The 22,377-nt window shown below is 41.6% G+C and overlaps 1 protein-coding gene across 1 annotated transcript in view; it reads left to right on the top strand.

The window, feature by feature from the left end:
• The window catches only part of tmem184a (transmembrane protein 184a), a 57,459-nt gene that overhangs the window by 27,792 nt on the left and 7,290 nt on the right, over window positions 1-22,377 (top strand). Inside the window, exons 3-4 of the mRNA XM_055651354.1 lie at window positions 4,933-5,098; window positions 21,740-21,830. Of these exons, the coding sequence (XP_055507329.1) occupies window positions 4,933-5,098; window positions 21,740-21,830 (257 nt within the window). The remainder of the gene's footprint in view (window positions 1-4,932; window positions 5,099-21,739; window positions 21,831-22,377) is intronic.

Genomic DNA, 22,377 nt, shown 5'->3' with positions numbered 1-22,377 from the left:
GTTTGTACATTGATCTTGTGAACCTCCCTTGTGTGTTCTGGTTTCCTCCGATTATCACAGAGATGCGATGTTTGGGAGTTTAATTTTCTACATTCACCTTTTTCCCCCACCCTCCACAATCCTCCTCCAAGCTAACTATTCTCCTGCTGCAGATTTACAGTAGTGACAAAATCTGTGTAGGAAAGAACTGTAGATGCTGGATTAAATTGAAGGTAGACACAAAATGCTGGAGTAACTCAACCGGCAGCATATCTGGAGAGCAGGAATGGGCGACATTTCGGTTCGAGACCCTTCTTCAGACTGATGTCAGGGGAGGGAGCGGGACAGTGATTGAATGTAGTCGGAGACAGTAAGACCAGTGGGAGAACTGGGAAGGGGATGGAGAGAGAAAGCAAGGGCTATCTGAAGTAGTGACAAAATTGATGGCGATGTGAGAGGAAAACTGGGATAGGGTAAGACAGACCGTTGATGGCCATGATAGGCCGAAGGTCTTGTTTTGTGCTGTATCACTCAGTGAAAGGAATAGAGAAGAAAGGGCATACATAGGTGAAGGCACAGTTGCAAATAATGGGATGTGTATATTGGTGATACACCAGAAGCCAGGCTTGGGAGAGCAGAGGCATCTCAGAAGGTTATAGACCTGGAGGAAATTTCAGAGAAAGGGAAGGTTGAGAATGAAGGCATTGAGGAAAGTTTGCAAATGTTAATTTAATGACAGTCTGAAGAAGGGTTTCGGCCCGAAACGTCACCTATTTCCTTCGCTCCATAGATGCTGCTGCACCCGCTGAGATTCTCCAGCATTTTTGTGTACCTTCATTTAATGACATGCTGTTTTGAACTTAGTCTGTAATCATTTGGAATTGAACAGAGCACCTATTTATATTAATGCAGTAGTAATTTCCAGCAGAAGCTCTTGAACAGTGTTAATGAAGTATGCCTGGGGCTTCAAGATTGCCTTTGATTTATTTTTTTTAACTTGTGGGACAGTGCTCACTGCTGGGAATTTGTGTTTTGCGTTACTTGCTATGCCTTTGAGGTTTGCAGCTGAGGTCAGATTGTGGAATCTGTCATCCGGAGGCAGCTGTGCCTCATTCGCGGATGTGGCTGCTCCTGATCGTAGGTACCGAATTGATTTGAATCTAGGAGCCTATCTATACGTCAGCTGTTGTTTGTAAATGTGTTACCGTGTCATGTAATTATAAAATGTTTGTGTTCAAAGGGCAAGACAACATTGCTTTTAGTTTCCATACTTGCAAAATGGAAATTTAGCCCATTAAATCACTGTTGGCTCTTAGAATAATTCCATCAATCTTATCCCCTCACTTATTTCCCAGTGGCCTACTATCCTACTCTTCCCATATCAAGACCACATAGATTTTCTACTACCCACTCACACCACTGGTAACTTATACCCAATTAACTTATCTTGAGTCTGAAGAAGGCACCTAACCCAAAACATATTCAGTCCAATTCCCTCCACAGATGCTGCCTGACCCACCCATGGTTCTTAGTTTTGTTCAACCTATGAATCTGCTCATCTTTGGCAGGTGCAGCCAAGGGAAATCTGAGATCACGGAGAATGTGATGACTCCACATGGATAACACCAGAGGTCAGGACAGAACCCTGTTTCACAGAATAGTGGAACAGCTGCATTGTCCCCAGTGCTACTGTGCCACCCCATCACTGCAACAATGCAGAAGATAGACACAAAATGCTGGAGTAACTCAGTGAACCAACATTGTCTCTGGGGAGAAGGAATGGGTGATGTTTTGGATCGAGACCCTTTGCTTGAAAAGATTTCTCACGCAGTCCGATTCAGAATCTATCCATATGATTTTGTTTCATATGTATACCCTTATCTAGCTCTTTTTTGTAATTATGACGGTGATATGTAGATGCAATGAATTGCAAATGCTTGTTTACTAAAAAAGGCTGCTGCAGTAACTCAGCGGGTCAGGCAGCATCTCTGGAGAACGTGGATAGGAGAGGTTTTGGGACTGGACACTTTTTTTCAGACTGATTGTAGTGGGGGGTAGACAAGCTTTCTGCCTGACCTGCTGAGTTACTCCAGCACTGTCTTTTTGCTGGTGGGTGATAGGTGGCCTGTGGAGGGGTGAAGAATGACAACAGATGAAGCCAGTTCACAGAGGGAGAGGGTGGAGGTTGAGAGACCGAGGTATGTGAATGATGGATGGAGGCAGATGGAAGAAAGAGGCAGATGATGTGGGAATGCAAAGACAGCCAATGCTGCAATTTGTTAAGGAAGGTGATAATGAGAACTGTAAAGGGAGAGGCGAATGGCAGATGGAACCTGAACCAGATGAAGGGGCAAGCCAATGGATGGTGGGACAAAAATGACAAAACTGGAGGATAGGAAAGGTGGAATGAGGGGTTTTCAGATGTGAGGGGTTTTCTGAAATTGAGAATTTGTGTATAATCTATGCAACTGCTTCCCATTCAACAAACCCAGCATCACAGAAACCAGCTGGTGAAGGCTCATTCCAGTCCTTTTGAGTCAAAAATATTATTAAGATCAAAACTCTAATAGACCAGGTAGAGTCTCACCAAGGCCCGACATTAGCAAGAAACTATGGCCCATCAAGCCTCATCCAAGTACTTATTAGATGGAATTAATATTTTGGATTCAGATTAGTTCAGTGTATTGACATATATACCAGGTTGGAATGAAATCAATTGTTCACACGAAGCTCTGTGTAAGAAATATTCATGCTGTAATGATAAATGCAAGAATAAATACAATGACATGCATTCTCTACCACTCATGTAGGCAGTGAGGTGTTGATCCCTGTAATACCTGTGGGTGAAAATTCCTTGCCTCACTTTTGTTCTTTGACGTCCAACGTAATTATGCACTCCAAATCAACATTTCAAATAAACAAATACATTATTTTATTTGCTATATGGGGAATTTGCTTGTGTTGTAACTATTTTCCAAAGTAACTCTTTAGCACCAAAATTATTTTCCAGTGTAAATGCGAGTTACCTTTCTTTTTACAGACGCACATGATAAAATGTGGCTGACGATCACAGGCAAATGGGTTCATCTAATCAATCTGTTTTAAGCTGCTGCCAAAAGTCTCCATCTGGGATACCTGTGGTCTTCAGAAAAGAGAGTGGGATGGTGTTGCAAGCTGTTGGTGATTGAGAAATATGTTTTGATGCTCATTAAAAACAGCAGTCGGAAGCACTGAAAGGTTCATTGGTTTATGCTGTTAGATGAATAAACAATGTATTGATTTAATGAAAATTTTAATTTTAAATGTATACAGTGCCCTCCATAATGTTTGGGACAAAGACCCATCATTTATTTATTAGCTTCTGTACTCCACAATTTGAGATTTGTAATAGAAAAAAAATCACATATGGTTAAAGTGCACATTGTCAAATTTTAATAAAGGCCATTTTTACACATTTTGGTTTCACCATGTAGAAATTACAGCAGTGTTTATACATTGTCCTCCCATTCTCTGCCAGGCCTATATTGCCGCCATCTTTAGCTTATGCTTGGTTTGGGGGCTAGTCTCCTTCAGTTTTCTCTTTGGCATATAAAAGGCATGCTCAATTGGGTCAGATCAGATGATTGACTTGGCCACTGAAGAATTTACCATTTTTTAGCTTTTTAAAAACTCCTTTGTTGCTTTAGCAGTGTGTTTCGGATCATTGTCTTGCTGTAGAATGAACGGCTGGCCAATGAGTTTTGAGGCTTTTGTTTGAACTTGAGCAAGTAGGATGTGCCTATACACTTCAGAATTCATTATGTTACTACCATCAGCAGTTATATCATCAATGAAGATAAGTGAACCAGTACCTTCAGCAGCCATACATGCCCAGGCCATAACACCCCCACCACTGTGTTTCACAGATGAGGTGGTATGCTTTGGATCTTGGGCAGTTCCTTCTTTCCTCCATACTTTGCTCTCGCCATCACTCGGATATAAGTTAATCTTTGACTCGTCTGTCCTCGAGACCTATTTCCTGAACTGTGGTTGCCCTTTTACGTATTTCTTGGCAAACTGTAACCTGGCCATCCTATTTTTGCAGCTAACCAGTGGTTTGCATCTTGCAGTGTAGCCTCTTTGTTTCTGTTCATGAAGTCTTCTGCTATTGTGCTCTTTGACAAATTCACACCTGATTCCTGAAGAGTGCGTCTGATCTGTTGGACAGGTGTTTGGGGATTTTACTTTATTACAGGGAGAATTCTTCTATCATCAGCTGTGGAGGTCTTCCTTGGCCTGCCAGTTCCTTTGCGATTAGTAAGCTCACCAGTGCTCCCTTTCTTCTCCAAACAGTTGATTTTGGTAAGCTTAAGGTTTGGCTGATGTCTTTAACAGTTTTATTCTTGTTTCTCAGTCTCATAATGGCTTCTTTGACTTTCATTGGCACAGGTTTGGTCCTCCATGATCAGCCATGATCACATCGAATGGCGGTGCTGGCTTGAAGGGCCGAATGGCCTACTCCTGCACCTATTGTCTATTATTGCTGTTTATCAACATGACAAAAGTTTGCAAAGGTGATAGACTGGAGGAAAGACTAGTTGCTGAGAGCTCTCTTATACCTGCATTAAGGAGGCAATTAAACACACCTGAGCAATTACAAACGCATGTGAAGCCATGTGTCCCAAACATTGTGGTGCTCTAAAATGGGGGGGACTATGTATAAACACAGGTATAATTTCTACATGGTGAAACCAAAATGTCTAAAAATAGCCTTTAATAAAATCTGACAATGTGCACTTTAACCACATGTGATTTTTTTTTGTTGTTGTTTTTTTTTGTTGTTTTCTATTGCATATCTCAAATTATGGAGTACGGAGGCAAATAAATAAATGCGGGTCTTTATCCCAAACATTATGGAGGGCAATGTGTAATCTCTTAATTTTCATAATTTCTTCATTTCCCATCTCTTCACAGATTTACATGCATCTCCGACACTACAGCAGGCCCAACGAGCAGCGTTACATTCTCCGAATCCTTTTCATTGTTCCTATCTACTCCTTCGACTCCTGGCTTAGCCTACTGTTCATCAGCAATGATCAGTACTACGTTTACTTTGACTCTGTGCGAGATTGTTATGAAGGTGAGCAAATGTTATTATTCCAGGAATCGGTGTGTTGGTTTCTTATCCTATAGAGATGAAACCAGCATATATCTCTGAAGAATGCGTTGGGATAGCTCATGCTCTTTGAGATGCCCTCGCTCATGGTGCACCCTCTCTCGTACATCCCCATCCTCACTTGCGTTGCCCCTCTCTCCCTCATTTATCCTTTCTTTTTCTCCAGATCTGCTGCAGATTATTTGCTTGTTATGGAGTAATATAATTAATTTCCCAGGAGGGAGGATTACATGGGTGTGATTTTTCTGAAGCATAGGTGCTTGGGATTTACCTGCATAAGAAAATAGATTTCTTTTTGCTTCTGAGGTTTTTCCTCACTTGTGCTTGGCACAAATGTGCATGCACAATGTCCAGTAATAGGTGACGAAGGAGACATCCCTTTCTGTTCATTGTCGAGCATGAATGCACTGTGACTGTACAATGAGGGCACTGGAGAATGTGAAAAGGCAAGAAGCACAATGCTGGAAAGAATACAGGTGCAGAACACTGGTGAAGCAATTCATCATGTGAAGCAATTCATCACTTTGCAGCAAAAGAATGAGGATAGGATAGGATGAGTTGAGGCCAATCAGAAGATGGGTCTAATGCTTAACACCAATAGAGAGAAGGAGGAATTAGTAAAGCGAGATTAAAAGTTGACAGGACAAAATCAATGGGCCCAATCCTCAGCCCCCCCAGGTGAGCTAAACCTAATTGTAATTTATTTTTACAATCCAATGAATTGGAGTTTCAGCAGAAGGCACAGATAAATGGACCCTGCTGATAAAGAGAGGATTTGGTAGCCAGGGCTGAATCCATGGAAAATATCCTGCATCAAGACTGGACTGGTTGAAATAAGCATTTTCATCGTAATTGGTCCAATTTTTTACATAAAGTGAAAATAATGTTGATTGGGGTCCTAGCATTGTATTGCACAGAACCGGGCTCTTTAGCCAAACTTCCATGCCAAACTTTGTCCATCTATGTGTATCCCCTTTGCCAACCTTTGCCCCCTATTTAATTATCTCTTGAATGTGGTGATTCTGTTGGATTCCACCACCTCCTATGGCTGCACATTCCAACATTAAACACTCTCTATGTAATCCCCTTTAAAACCCCCTCTCTTTCATCTTAAATCTATGCCCTCTTGATTTTGACTGCTCCGTTCTGGGAAACTAACTGCATCCCCTATCCACATCTGTATACCCCTCTGCCTCCTTTGCACTAAGGAAATCAAGCCCAGCCTATCCAATATTTCCCTTAACTGAAGTCCTCCAATTCGGGCAACATCTGTTGAATCTCCTCTGCACTCTCTCCAGCACAATCATAACCTTCATATAGTGTTGTGACCAGAACTGCACCCGAGACTCTGTGATCTAACTAGTGTTTTCTAATGTTGCAACACAACTTCCCAACCATTCCAACCCTGACTAAACATGCCACATGCTTTCTTCGCCATCTCATCTGCCTAATAATAGGGTGGTGAAGAATAACTATTCTTTAGTTATTCATGTGGTAAAGATTGACTTCAAATAACCATGACCGCTTTCCCTGAGAAGCTGTGGATCTGCCCCCTTGCTTATTAATCCACAGCAATGTTAGGTGGGGAATTCCAAGATTTTGATCCAGAGAGATATTGGATATACATTAAACTCTTGTCTTTCTGATATTCACACACCTAATTCTCATGCAACAGATAAATAAAATATCAAGGAATATCAAGCAATGTCATAAAATGCTCAAAAAGTGTACATTATTTCAAATGTTACGCAAAACGAGAGTGAAAAGACATTTTTTAATGTTCGCTTGTACGCAAGGGCAGTGCAGTTGTAAGCTGATTAGCAGCAAATCCTCTTTGAAGATTTGGCATTGCATGTTATGGTGAGCGCAGTAATTCATTTAATTTATTTTGCTGCCTATTGCATTAATGCTGTTTAGCCTTAACGTATAGAATTGCCAGAACATAGGATAGTACAACAGGAATAGGCCCTTCAACCCATCATATCTGTGCCAACCATGATGCCAAGCTAAACTAATCCCAGCTGTCTGCATAATATCTGTATCCTTCTCTTCCCTGTCTGTTCATGTATTTGCTTGAAAGTCTCTGAAACATTGCTATCTTATCTGCTTCAACCACCTCCCTGGCAGAGTATTCCAGGCACATATGACTCTCGGAGTTAAATACTTGCCTCGCAAATCCCCTCTTGTAATTTTATAGGTTTCTATTCTATCAGCTTGCCCCTCAGCCTCCAGTGCTCCAGAGAAAACAATCCAAGTTTGTCTACCCTCTCTTTATAGCTAATACGCTCTAACCCAGGCAACATCCTGGCATGCTTCTTCTGCACCCTTTCCAAAACCTCCAAAAACTTCCCACAGCCTGGCAATTACACACGGTAATCACACTACTCCAAATGTGGCCTAACCAAAGATTTGTCCAGCTGCAACATAACTTACTAATTTTTATACACACTGCTCTGACCAATGAAGGCAAGAATATGTAACCCTTCTTTACCACCTAAACTACTTGTGTAGACACTTTCAGGCAATCGTGGATTTGCACTGCACAATCCCTCTGTACATCAATGCTCCTAAAGTCCTGCATTTACTGTATATTTTTATCTTGTATTGAACCCCGCAAATTAAAATACATGCATTTATTTGCATTAAATGCTACCTGCTTTTTCTCCACCGACATATCCAACAATGTATAAAACATCTCTATAAGTGATAAATAAGGAAAATATTTCACTATATTTAGTTATTTGTACATCGTCCTAGGAGTCTTTCCCTGCGTTTTCAGTCTAGTCTTTATCACAGTACCCATATTTTATATTTGTGTGTAAGATTTTATGATCCTAGTCAGAGTTTTCTGTGTTCTGCCAAGTTTTAATTGCCCATACATCTCACAGTTGCTTGATGTATCCTGCTGTTTGCAAATTGGCTGGTATGTTTGTTCACAAGTGACTGCCCTTCAAATAATTATCTGTTAAGAAAGTCGGGTCATTATGAAGATCTATCTAAATATCCTGTGGGTGGTTGTCTGAAAATCCAATAGTGGTTCTTGCTGCATCAATCAACATGGTGAGCATCCAGTGACTGAGTGGGATAAAATAACATAATCTTTAGCATACCAGTCAATTTAACCCACTGCTAGCTCTTTGAAGGTGCTAAAACCTTATTTATCCCCCAGTCATCGCAGTTTTCCCTTTCAGCTCTATGTCCCATTTTCTGTTTGAAGTTATTAAATCTGTTTCCACCATTTTTACTGGCAGCACATTTAATGTAAAACATTGTTATTTAAATGGATAAGAACATATAGTTCTGAAATTTATTTAAAGATTTATGGATAGAATTCTGATGTGTTATTGAATCATAGACTCGTACAGCATAGAAATTCGTCCACTATGTCCGGCCAACATTTTTGCCCATCTATATGAATGTCGTTTGCCCATTAATAGGTCCATAACCATAAATACATTTGCCTATTTAAGTGTCTGTCTAAATGCCTCTTAAACATAGTAATTGTCTTTGATTCCGGTATCTCCTCGGGAAGAATGTTCTAGATATCAACGACTCTGTGTTAGAAAATAAACTTACCTCAAAGAATTTGCTTATTCCTCTTACTTTAAACCTATGCCTGTTTGTTTTTGATATCCCAACCATGTGTAACATATTTTGATTACCTACCTCACCTCTGCGTATTCTCAAGCACAATCGCATCCTTCCTATTATGTGGTGACCAGAACTGGACACCACGTTCCAAGAGCTGCCTCATCAGTAACGTTGCACAGAACATCCCAATTTACACTCCCTACCCTGATCTGTGCTTTCTTCACCACCCCATTCAGCTGTTTTGCCACTTTCAGAAAACTCTGTATTTGAATGCAGTAGTGGTTGTACCATTTACTGTATATACCCTATTTGACTTCTCAAAATAAACCCCACAACTTTTTGCGATTAAATTGTCAACCAATACTCCACCCAATTTTCCATCTGATCTGTGCCCTGCTGTAGCTTGAAGATAACATTCCTCACCATCCACAACACCTCCAGTTTTCATGTAAACAAACTAATCATTACCTTCTGCATTCACATCCAAGTTGTTAATATACATCATAAGTAACAAAGATGACAGCACCAATCTCCGCAGTACACCACTGGTCACAATTTCCAAAAAGCATTTTTCCATCACTACCGTCTGCCTCCAACCTATTAACCAACATTTTTCATTCCATGTTCCTTACCCTTCTGGCCTAGCCTACCATGCAGGGCTTTGTTAAATTGTTTACTAAAGCCATAAAGGTAATATCTACCTTTCTGCGTTCATCAATCTCCTTTTATGTTGTGATGCTTTTTTTTTTGAGAATTCTCATGTAACCAGCAAATCCCCCTTCCTCCCTCCCTCCCATCCCTACATTCTTCATGGATGTCAGACATCATGGATGCCAAACTTGGAAATACAGAGTATGCTGCATTTCCAAGTCATGGTGGGGTTCTTGTATGCCTACCATTGTCAAAGGTGATGGAGGTCATGGGTTTGTCGAAACACCTTGGCAAGTTGTTGCAGTAGGTTTTGTGGATTTTCAGGGGATGGCAAGAGTGCCGATCAAGTGGGCTGCTTTTTCCTGTTGAGGGATGTTGAAATTAAAAACATATCATCAAAGAATGTTTATACACATTGGCTTGTTGTTGGCCTTCCAATATATCCACCAATATTGTTTGAACTTTGCATCACATTACAAAATCAATGTACTTGAAAAGTGCTTCAATGCAGTGTGCAATGCAGGGTGCTCTGAAGTGTGAAAGGCATTTTCTATCATGTGCTTTTCTATGTCCATTGCTTTTTATCTGCACGTAATATGGAATTAATTAACCACATTAACCGCAGTCAATGAAACTACTACATTGTATGCAGGGGGAGGAATATCAATTTGAAATATTGACGACCCTTTGATCAGAGATGGGGGAAATATAAAACTAGTTTAAAGATGCAGATTAATTTGGGGGTGGGGGAAAAAGGACAAAAGTTGAGCCCTGTGAGAGTGCCGAGAGCAGGAGAGACATTGTGTGATAGATTAAGGGATGGTGGTCAGACGGGTAAAGATGCAAGATATCCAGTTGGTTGAAATACTTGTGAGCCAAAATTTTAGTCTGAAATTATTAAAAGAAAAAAACTTTGCTGGAAATCTGAAAAAAAAAAACACTTTCGATAGGCTGATTATCTGAAATTATTGAACTAAATGCCTGGTCAAGAAGATTATAATGTTCTTGGAAACCCGTACGCTCTTAACCTTTTCAGTTCTAAACTCTTTCACTATCTCTTAAATCCGGTGAAGCCCCCCTCTCCAATTTCCTAACCCGTGTCTTGGCAGGCAGCTACATTTTGGCCATGATACCTTTACTCTCAGTGCCCCTCTGTTGAGCTTCTGCTGTTGGAATAACCAAAGTCTTACACCGTGATAAAGATCCAAATACTTTATTAACGTGACAGCATAGGTAACTTCATATTAGCACATTACTCTAAAAGTGAGAGAGCAAGGGCAGGGAAGCTTTCTGTTAAACTAGTGGGCGTTGCTACAAAGTATGACATAAAATGAGTGACACTGATCAACACCCTCTGATTGATTAATCCACTTAAGTAATAAATTTAGTCTTATAATTTCTTCATGTAAAGTTGGATTGGTGCATTATGAGATTTACATCCTGCATTCTCAATTACCTTTGAATGTAAGATGTCCTTTAATGTATTTAACCCTGATCAACGCACAAAAGTCCAGGCAACGCCTAATAGCATTATGTCACTTTTGTTGCTGTTGTGCTTGTGTGATGGGCAGCATTCTTCTCTACACTTGGCATTTGCTAAATGATGAATAAAGAATTAATTTACTTGCTCTCAGTTAGGTAGTACAGGCTTAGCTTCTTTAATTATTGCCGTTCTTTCACAGGGCTGTTAGGCTGGTAGAGCCTGTTTGTTCTGGGTGTGACCTGTGCAACTATGGAAAATGTATATTCTGAACAGATTGCAGTGATTAGTTCATTCTGATTGCCGAGCACTCCCTGCAGATAAAGGACGACTTTCTGCCAAACAATTCCATGGGCTCGGGCGGCTGATTAATCCATCCTGGGATCCATGTACTCTGCCACAGGTCATCAGGTGCTTGACAGGGTGGGGTGTTTGGTATAAGTTTACTATTACCGTGTGCTGAGATACAGTGAATTGTTCTGCACGCTATCCAGGCAAATCATAGATATGAACCACAGGAAGTTCAAAAAGAGAAACAAAACTGTGTAGAATTATAGCGTTTTTGCCACTGAGAAAATGCAAAAAAGTGACAATGACACAGTAAAGAGAGCTAATGGCATTATGGCCTTCATAACGAGATGATTTGAGTATAGGTGTAAAGAGGTCACATTTTCATCGGTGGTATAATACAAAAGTTATTAAAGTTTAAAAATTGTAAAAAACGCGCATGCGCAGATTGGTCAGTCAGCGCCATGCAGATTGGTCTCCGCTCCTGTCACTCAACCGGGTTGACGATGCCGCTTCCTGCACTGCGCCCTCTCCCGCCTCATTCACAAACTGCTTGTCCCGTCTCTCTCTCTCTCTCACATGGGCCTGTTCCACCTGGGTGACTTTTTAGGCGACTGCATTAGACCATGCAGTTGCCAAATGGTCGCCACATGTTTGCGGGTGGTTGCCGGGAAGTCGCCTTCATGGTCGTGAGGAGTTCCCGCATTCTGGGAATTTTTCAACATGTTGCCTGAATTTTCCACATGTTGCCTGAATTTTCAACATGTTGAAAAATTAGCAGTGACTAGAATGAAGCCACCATGGAGAGTAGCGAGAATTCTCGAGCCGTAGGTGGGTCGCCAAAAGGTCCTAATGGGTTGCCAGAAGGTCGAATGTTCTCTGAGATTCTCGTAGGTTGTAGCTAGTGCTGACCGGTGAATTTCATTGGCTCATTGGGGGAAAAAAAGGTAAGCAGTAGTTTTCAGAACCAAGGATAACCGACCGGTAATGTTAAATGTCCGCCGAGCTTCACAACCAACCGCGTATTTCTGGCTTCGTTAAAGTTGTCTCCACTCCTTCTCTACCCCTCTCCGCCCTTCTTTTAAAGGACGTACCATACATTGTGCTTTAGCCGTCTTAATTTCAACGCCAACCTTCCTGTTCATCACGGTGTGTGTCTGTTTCACCTTGGCTTTGCACCGTATGAATTTTTCGATTTAAATCTTTTTATTTGAATTTCACAGCAATTTGCATACATACAATGATAACAGATAGTGACAGTCAAGGCATAATTGTGCAACAGTATGTAAGCGACCCTCAAAGCCCTTGTCCTTACCCACCTTCAACCCACCCGAATCAGGTCGGAACCAAACGGGGACAAACAACACTCGCATACATACACATCCACACAAATATGGTAAGATAAACTAAACAAAAAGTACTTAAAAAAAAAAAAAGGGGTCACTAATAACAGTAAATAAGTAAGTAATTAAATAAATAAGTGTGGGGGGGTTAAAGGGAGAGCAGCTGCAGTAGAGCAGAACAATGGTGGAGAGCACTCAGTCCTCTTCCGAGTCCGGGGACAAGTTGAGAGAGTTAACAAGTTCCAAGAAAGGGTTCCATGTATCTAGGGATGTCTTGGTAGAGCCTTTGAGAGAGAACCTACGTTTTTCAAGCTTTAAATTGTAAATTGTAAAAATTGTAAAAACATTTTAGATAGTGTCCCCCCACTTGTCTGCATAAAGGGGTGGTGAAGGAAGCGATGTGTTTGTGTGTTCCAATCTGACAGTCGCCGTACCAGTATCCAGTTTTTATGTTTGGCAGTCGCCGGCAGTCCTCTGAAAAATCGCCTAAGTGGGACAGTGCATCACTCACCTCTCTCCCCCACCCCCTCTGCAGCAACGGCGGTCCCGTCTACCCGTCCCCCCGGGTAAATGGCTGCGATTGTCTGCCTCCTCCGCCGCCGCTGTTAACTCACTATTAGAAGCCATTATGATACTTTTCAAATGTTCTGAATCCCATCTGCTCTTGGACAATGCAGCATTGAAGCTAATTGTAGCACCTGAATTGGGCTTCCAAGTAAAATCACTGGAACTTATACAATTGGGCCGGCTTTCTTTTTATACCATGTTTCTTCAGCGGGGTTTTTCCCTGAATTATGCATTAATTCTTATGCATTATATTTTGTAGCTTGTTAGAACACACACACACTGTGCAGCATGTTGCCAATGCTGGTGAATGGAGAGGATGTGATGCAATTGGAAGAGTTGCAAGAGTAAAATTAATGCATTATCTCGTTGCTAAGACAATTCGCTGCCTTGTAATGTTCTCCCATGTGTATGGTATTTCGTCTGCATTTCAGCTGGAGGCTATTGGTATCTTTATTGACTGCCAGAACAAACCATTTTACTTCTTGAGGTAGACATTTTGTGGAAGATGCTGTTTTATAGACATTTGATAGTAACAGAATGCATGTGTTTCCAACCTTTTTAATGTAAAGCACTTTATGCAGTGCGGTACATCTTGGCAATATTTTATTTTTCCTCCTTCCCTTTCCCACTTACCTCCTTCATCAAATATCTGGAGAATAAAGTAGTCACAACTAGGATTGGACGTGGATAATTTGAAAAGCAGCCACATCATGTGTTTTCCAAGGTGTTGTGGTTAGATGCAGTTCATTGGTCTCACAGTGGCCCCACAGTGTTGTTGCTTACTGTAGCAGTGTCTTTTTTGTAAGGATATTTTAATCTGATTTTAGTTGTCGAGGTGCTTGTCAACAGTACAACTGTTGAAATTAAAATAATGGACTATGCAGCAGATGGAACAGATAATAGATTACTGAGCAATAATCTGTTTGTTTATGATGTTGGGTAGTGATGGGGAAAGCAATTGAATTTCCTGTTTTACCACTTGAATTTTTTTTCATATTAGCATCCTTGAGGGAAATTGCTCCATTAGACCAAATCATTGCTACAGTTCCCTCCATAGTGTTTGGGACAAAGATCCATCATTTATTTATTTGCCTCTACTCCACAATTTGAGATTTGTAATCGAAAAAAATCACATGTGGTTAAAATGCACATTGTCAGATTTTAATACATTTTTATACATTTTGGTTTCTTCATGTAGAAATTACAGCTCTGTTTGTTTGTACATTGTCCCCCCATTTCAGGGCACCATAATGTTTGGGACACATAGGTGTTCATAGGTGTTTGCAATTGCTCAGGTATGTTTAATTGCTCCTTAATGCAGGTATAAGAGTGCTCTCAGCACCTAGTCTTTCCTTCAGTCTTTCCATCACCTTTGGAAATCTTTATTGCTGTTTATCAACATGAGGAACAAAGTTGTGCCAATGAAAGTCAAAGAAGCCATTATGAGACTGAGAAACACAAATAAAACTGTTGAGAGACATCAGCCAAACCTTAGGCTTCCCAAAATCAACTGTTTGGAACATCATTAAGAGGAAAGAGAGCACCGGTGAGCTTACTAATCGCTAAGGGACTGGCAAACCAAGGAAGATCTCCACAGCTGATGACAAAATAATTTTCTCTATAATAAAGAAAAAGACCCAAACACCTGTCTGACAGATCAGAAACACTGTTCAGGTGTGGATTTGTCAAGACCACTGTCCGCAGAAGACTTCATGAAGAGAAATACAGAGGCTATACTGCAAGATGCAAACCACTGGGTCGCAAAAATAGGATGGCCGGGTTACAGTTTGCCAAAAGTACATAAAAGAGCAACTACAGTTCTGGAGAAAGGTCTTGTGGACAGATGAGACGAAGATTAACTTATATCAGAGTGATGGCAAGAGCAAAGTATGGAGGAGAGAAGGAACTGCCCATGATCCAAAGCATACCACCTCATCTGTGAAACACGGTGGTGGGGGTGTTATGGCCTGGGCATGTATGGCTGCTGAAGGTACTGGCTCACTTATCTTCATTGATGATACAACTGCTGATGGTAGTAGCATAATGAATTCTGAAGTGTATAGACACATCCTATCTGCTCAAGTTCAAACAAATGCCTCAAAACTCAATGGCCGGCGGTTCATTCTACAGCAAGACAATGATCCCAAACATACTGCTAAAAGAACAAAAGAGTTTTTCGAAGCTAAAAATGGTAAATTCTTGAGTGGCCAAGTTAATCACCTAATCTGAACCCAATTGAGCAAGCCTTTCATATGCTGAAGAGAAAACTAAAGGTGACTAGCCCCCAAAACAAGCATAAGCTAAAGATGGCTGCAATACAGGCCTGGCAGAGAATCACCAGAGAAGGCACCCAGCAACTGGTGATGTCCATGAATCGCAGACTTCAAGCAGTCATTGCATGCAAAGGATATGCAACAAAATACTAAACATGACTACTTTCATTTACATGACATTGCTATGTCCCAAACATTATGGTGCCCTGAATTGGGGGGACTATGTATAAACACTGTTGTGGTGAAACCAAAATGCATAAAAATGGCCTTTATTAAAATCTGACAATGTGCACTTTAACCACATGTGATTATTTTTCTATTACAAATCTCAAATTGTGGACTATAGAGGTAAATAAATAAATGATGGGTCTTTGTCCCGAACATTATGGATGGCACTGTGTTATGGAAAAAGGTAGTGTGGTTCTGGGGACACAAGGAACGGCAAATGCTGGAATAGTGAGCAAATCACAAAGTACTGGAGTAACGCTGGGGTCAGGCAGCCACGGTAGATGAATGGATATGTGACATTTCAGGTCAGGACCCTTCTACAGACTGTAGTGGAGAGATAGGGGATGCTGGAAAATAGGTTAGAGGGGATCTCTAATAGTTTACGACTAACCGTTTTAACTCCCCTTCCCATACTGGCCATTCTGTCCTGGGCCGCCGTTGTGGCCAAAGTGAGGCCACATGCGTACTGAACGAACACCTCATTCCGCTAGGGTATATTACAACCTAAGAGTATGAATATTTGGAATAATTTAATTATTCTACCAACTCTTATTTTCTTTCCTGTGCACCCCACCCAGTCTCCTTCCATCTGTATCCCTCCCTCTGGCTTTACATTTCATTCATCTCTCTTTATCTCACATCCTTTTGTCTCCTTTGCTGGATGTTGACTCTTGATTCTTATGACTTGTCTCCTATGAAATAAACAAAATCTTCTGTCTTTCTGTTTTAATTGGCCTATTTGCTCATTTACAATAGGAAAAGTGTTGTGTGCCTTGGATTTTCCTCGACCCTACGGGAGATGCATGTATCGAGGGTACTGGTAGTTACAGTCCACACATCTCACTGCACCATGTATGAACAGTTCCTTTCACATCGTCTGCTTGTAGGCTAAGTCTTTTTTTCTTGAAAGGTTCCAGATTGTGGAAGATGATTGTGAAACAACGGTGATAATTTCCAAGATTCTATCAGTTCATTGGAATTTTTTTGTTGCAAAGTGGTATCCTCATCATGGGTGTAACGTGGGTTCAACCTCGGTGGCGATAATTGAGAGTAGGGTGGAGTGGGCAATGGCATTCAAGCCAATGCTGAAGGATGCAAAGAAAATAGTGCAACCTATCTTTGTAGCATCAACATATTTGTCTTGGGTACATTAATTTATTGTACACATAAATAGCTGACGTGGCACCACACCTGAAATGGCCTTTTCACCCTGACTGTTTCTGGTGGTTTGACTATCCTCTATCTATGTCCCCTTTGCCATGAGTTTTTGCCTTGAGCACCAAAAGTACGTAAATCCTAAAAAGAAAAATCCACAATAAAATTCAAAATAATTTGTAATGTGTGGTGAAAATTTTAAATGAATGATGAGATTCTTGTTGGATGGAAAAAACCCAGCAGGCTATTGAGTCATCTTTTGATGGATTGTAAATATGATATCAAGCAAATTATGCAGTTAAATCCATAAAACATCTGTCACAAATCCGCACATCTTGAACAGAGTAACTATTACTAGCTGGACATAAAATGCTGAAGAAATTCAGCGGGACAGGCAGCGTCGAGACCAGAAACATTTCGGTCGAGAACAGAAACGTCACCCATTCCATCTTTCCAGAGATGCTGCCTGTCTCACTGAGTTACTCCAGCATTTTGTGTCTATCTTTGGTGTAAAACAGCATCTGCAGTTCCTTACTACACAACTATTATTAGCTGCTGCTTTGTTAGCAATTGGAACAGATATTATGTTGCACATACTGACATTTGTGCCTTCATATGTGACTAATACATATCCGGTATCACTTAAATTAAAATGCCAAGAAATTGGACTCATTTCCACCTGCTTTTATGCATGAGCTAACCCTTTGTAATTAGCTTTGCCTTAATCTTGAGCACATTACACTGAAAGAAGTGACCTCTGCGTGAATTGCAGTATGATCCACTCTTTCCCCCACCCCCCCACCCCACCCCTCCTAATTTCATCTTTAAGCTTGTAAACTCTCGCCCATCAGAATACTGTGGAATGGGCTGATGGTGGTGATGATGTGGTGACGTCCCTGGGAGATGTGCCCTCATGGTCCTCGGCTTTAGTCCTTTATTTACTCATCTAAATGGAGAGATATATTTGGAAACCCTGTCCCCACCACTCATACGTGGCAAGGTGCTACCCTGCCTCATGTGGTTCAGGGCCAATGACCCCACATTGCAACCCCCCCCCCCCCCCCCCCGCGCCTCTCCTCACTCCCACCACTTCCACTGGCAGCGCCTTCCAGGCACCTACCACTTATTGTATTAGAAATAAACTTGCTTCATAAATTTTCTTTTCAACCTGCCCCTTTTCAATTTAAAACTATGCCCTCTAGTATTTGACTGTTCCACTCTCTGACTATCTACCCAATCTATGCCCCTCATAATTTTATATACTTCTCTCAAGTTGCTCTTAAACTTGTGTCATTTGAGAGAAAACAATAAAATATTTTTAACCTCTCCTTACAGCTAATGCTCTCTAATGCAAGCTACATCCTGGTTAACCTTTTCTGCATTCTCTCCAAAACCTCCCCGTTCTTCCTGTAATGCTTCAATCAGAACTGCACACCGTACTCCAAATGTGGCCTGAACAAAGAGTTACACAGTTGCATCATGACTTCCTGACATTTATACTAATTGCCTCGATTGGTGAAGGCTGGTACACTGTGCATCACCTTTACCACCAATTTACCTGTGCTGGCACTTTCAGGGAGCTGTGGACTTGCAAAGTTCCCATAAGAATAAGAAAATATATCTTAGACATTCTATGGCAAAATTGGAACCGTTTTTGAAAATCCATAAGGAGGAATCAATGAAATGTCCTCCCTGAAACCATTAGCAGTCTGTTTTGCTCAAGAGTTGTAGAGAGAAGAAGCACAGAAACAGGCCATTTGGCCAACTGAGTTCATAGCAACTGCTCATTTACACTAATCCTATTTTATACCATTAAACTCTTAATCTCTAGAAGACGACGTTGAAAATTAAACAGCATCCGGATGTTCATTACTGCAGCTTTTCTAAGAGTTTCTACTATCCTGATTTAGAAACGAAAGCCCAAAGAAGAATTGCGAACAAATATGTTAATCAAAGAGTCAGCATGGAAACTGGTCCTTCAACCCTCTGAGTCCATGCCAATTTACACTAATCCTGCACTAATCCCATTTAATTCTCTCCATGTACCTGCTGACCCCAGAGTCTATCATTTTCCAACACCATAGAGACAATTTACAGTAACCAGTTAATCTGCCAACCATATGGAAATCAGATCAAACAGATTAAATCTAGTCAGTATCAGGGAATGTGCACAAGCATCTCACAGAGGTATTCAAACTGAGCTCTATTAACCATAGGATATACAAGATTAAGTGGGACCCATTGGGTCCCACCATCACATCTCTACCAATTCGAATGTTGGTGGCCAGTGGGGTGGGAGGGGAGTGCTAGTATGGGTTGTGGGCTGAAGGGACATTGTGGGTTGATGGATTCTCGGGCTGGCGGCTCAGTCACTCAAGCCTGTTGTGCTGGCAGCTCACTCACTCATGGCTGGTGGGCTGGCAGTTGACTCACGGCTATTCCGTGAAATTCCATTTCAAGTAGGGTGCAAGGCCTCCAAATTCAAGTGCAGTTTCTTACCACTTCAAGCAGGGCGCAAGGCTACCAAATTCAAGTGCAGTTGCATACCATTTCAAGCAGGGTGCAAGGCCACTAAAGACAGCAAGTCGTGACCTCTCCCTCCTCCATCTTGCATAGAAACATAGAAATTAGGTGCAGGAGTAGGCCATTCGGCCCTTCGAGCCTGCACCGCTATTCAATATGATCATGGCTGATCATCCAACTCAGTATCCCGTACCTGCCTTCTCTCCATACCCACTGATCCCCTTAGCCACAAGGGCCACATCTAACTCCCTCTTAAATATAGCCAATGAACTGGCCTCAACTACCCTCTGTGGCAGAGAGTTCCAGAGATTCACCACTCTCTGTGTGAAAAAAGTTCTTCTCATCTCGGTTTTAAAGGATTTCCCCTTTATCCTTAAGCTGTGACCCCTTGTCCTGGACTTCCCTAACATCGGGAACAATCTTCCTGCATCTAGCCTGTCCAACCCCTTAAGAATTTTGTAAGTTTCTATAAGATCCCCTCTCAATCTTCTAAATTCTAGAGAGTATAAACCAAGTCTATCCAGTCTTTCTTCATAAGACAGTCCTGACATCCCAGGAATCAGTCTGGTGAACCGTCTCTGCACTCCCTCTATGGCAATAATGTCCTTCCTCAGATTTGGAGACCAAAACTGTACGCAATACTCCAGGTGTGGTCTCACCAAGACCCTGTACAACTGCAGTAGAACCTCTCTGCTCCTATACTCAAATCCTTTTGCAATGAAAGCTAACATACCATTCGCTTTCTTTACTGCCTGCTGCACCTGCATGCCTACCTTCAATGACTGGTGTACCATGACACCCAGGTCTCGCTGCATCTCCCCCTTTCCCAATCGGCCACCATTTAGATAATAGTCTGCTTTCCTGTTTTTGCCACCAAAATGGATAACCTCACATTTATCCACATTATACTGCATCTGCCAAACATTTGCCCACTCACCCAGCCTATCCAAGTCACGCTGCAGTCTCCTAGCATCCTCCTCACAGCTAACACTGCCCCCCAGCTTAGTGTCATCCGCAAACTTGGAGATATTGCCTTCAATTCCCTCATCCAGATCATTAATATATATTGTAAATAGCTGGGGTCCCAGTACTGAGCCTTGGGGTACCCCACTAGTCACTGCCTGCCATTGTGAAAAGGACCCGTTTACTCCTACTCTTTGCTTCCTGCTTCCTTTGCAGAGACTGAGCCACGCGCACACCTCTGGGTTTTATAGTTCCTCCCCCTCTCCTACCGGAAGGGGCTTGGCCTTCATGGCATGATTGACAGGCGAGAGAATCTCAACATTTTTTAAACACTAATAACTCTTTTATTTTTCATCGATGAGAAAAATCCTCTTGCCCTGTGCAGCGGAGGGGGACTCTGAGTAAGACGGTCAAAAATCACAGTGGCAGTGTTTTTTCTAAAATCAATATACAGAATATACATCAATATACAACAGGAAATGGTCAAGATAGAAACATAGAAATTAGGTGCAGGAGTAGGCCATTCGGCCCTTCGAGCCTGCACCGCCATTCAATATGATCATGGCTGATCATCCAACTCAGTATCCCGTACCTGCCTTCTCTCCATACCCCCTGATCCCCTTAGCCACAAGGGCCACATCTAACTCCCTCTTAAATATAGCCAATGAACTGGCCTCAACTACCCTCTGTGGCAGAGAGTTCCAGAGATTCACCACTCTCTGTGTGAAAAAAGTTCTTCTCATCTCGGTTTTAAAGGATTTCCCCTTTATCCTTAAGCTGTGACCCCTTGTCCTGGACTTCCCTAACATCGGGAACAATCTTCCTGCATCTAGCCTGTCCAACCCCTTAAGAATTTTGTAAGTTTCTATAAGATCCCCTCTCAATCTTCTAAATTCTAGAGAGTATAAACCAAGTCTATCCAGTCTTTCTTCATAAGACAGTCCTGACATCCCAGGAATCAGTCTGGTGAACCGTCTCTGCACTCCCTCTATGGCAATAATGTCCTTCCTCAGATTTGGAGACCAAAACTGTACGCAATACTCCAGGTATGGTCTCACCAAGACCCTGTACAACTGCAGTAGAACCTCTCTGCTCCTATACTCAAAGATCAGACTTTTAGTAATATAGATATAGATTAGAACAGATGGCCAAAAGCTTGGCCAATGCAGTAGGTTTTAAGGAGATGAAGAGGTTTAGAGGGAGGAAGGTAAAATCTTACAATCCAAGCAACAATGGAGTGATGAAGTTCAGGAGGGTGCAAACATGTCACACAATGGGCAGTTGTCTTTAAAGATGGTCTGGTTGCGTGAATTGTCTTTTCAAATATCTGGTTCCCCAATGCCTTTGAATTGTAAAGACTGTCCCGTTATAGCTGGACAGTTAAGATAATGTTATTCCACCAGAAGCTCAAATACCTGCAGGGCTGGGAGCTGATTTCCTCGGGTCGCAGTGGAGCCTGGACCCCACCAAAAGAAGCAAGTAGAGGTGGTGAAATGTGACAGTAGTTGAACACTTGTACTGATCTGTGTGGTCTTTCCTGCAGCCTTTGTGATTTACAACTTCCTTAGCCTGTGCTACGAGTACCTGGGAGGAGAGAGTGCGATTATGTCAGAAATCAGAGGGAAACCCGTTAAGTGAGTTGTTTGCCTTATATGCATTTCTACTTATTTGTCATACATTTGATCCTCATGGTTCATGTTTAAGTTCCAGCAGAGTGCATTTACCACCAATTTGAAATGACCATTAACTGGTTTTTTTCCAATGCATTTGCAAAAATCCAAAGATCAAAGCAAAATGACATACTGCCCGTGAAATTGACCCAGTTGGCTTGTGGGATGTAAACTATATCTAAAGACAGGAATTGCAGAACAACTGAAGGCAAATGCAGTGACATAATGCGCATTTCTTCAAAGAATTATAGATTCAGGCAGTTTGGAAATGGACCTTTTGATCCACGGATTCCATGCTGACTATCAACCATCCATTGACACTAATCCTGTTGTAATCCCATGTTTTTATTCTCCCCACATTCCAATCAATTCTCCACCTTCCCATCAACTTCCCCAGATCTTACCATCCACATACAAACATAGGAGGATAAATTTACAGTGCTCTGTTAACCTTCCAACCCGCATGGCTTTGGGATAAGGAGGGTAATTGGAACATCTGGAGCAGACTGGT

Source organism: Leucoraja erinacea, chromosome 20 (genome assembly GCF_028641065.1).
Source record: "Leucoraja erinacea ecotype New England chromosome 20, Leri_hhj_1, whole genome shotgun sequence".
Lineage (NCBI taxonomy): Eukaryota > Metazoa > Chordata > Chondrichthyes > Rajiformes > Rajidae > Leucoraja > Leucoraja erinaceus.
Note: the sequence above shows the minus strand (reverse complement) of the source record. Positions and strands in the feature narration are given on the sequence as shown.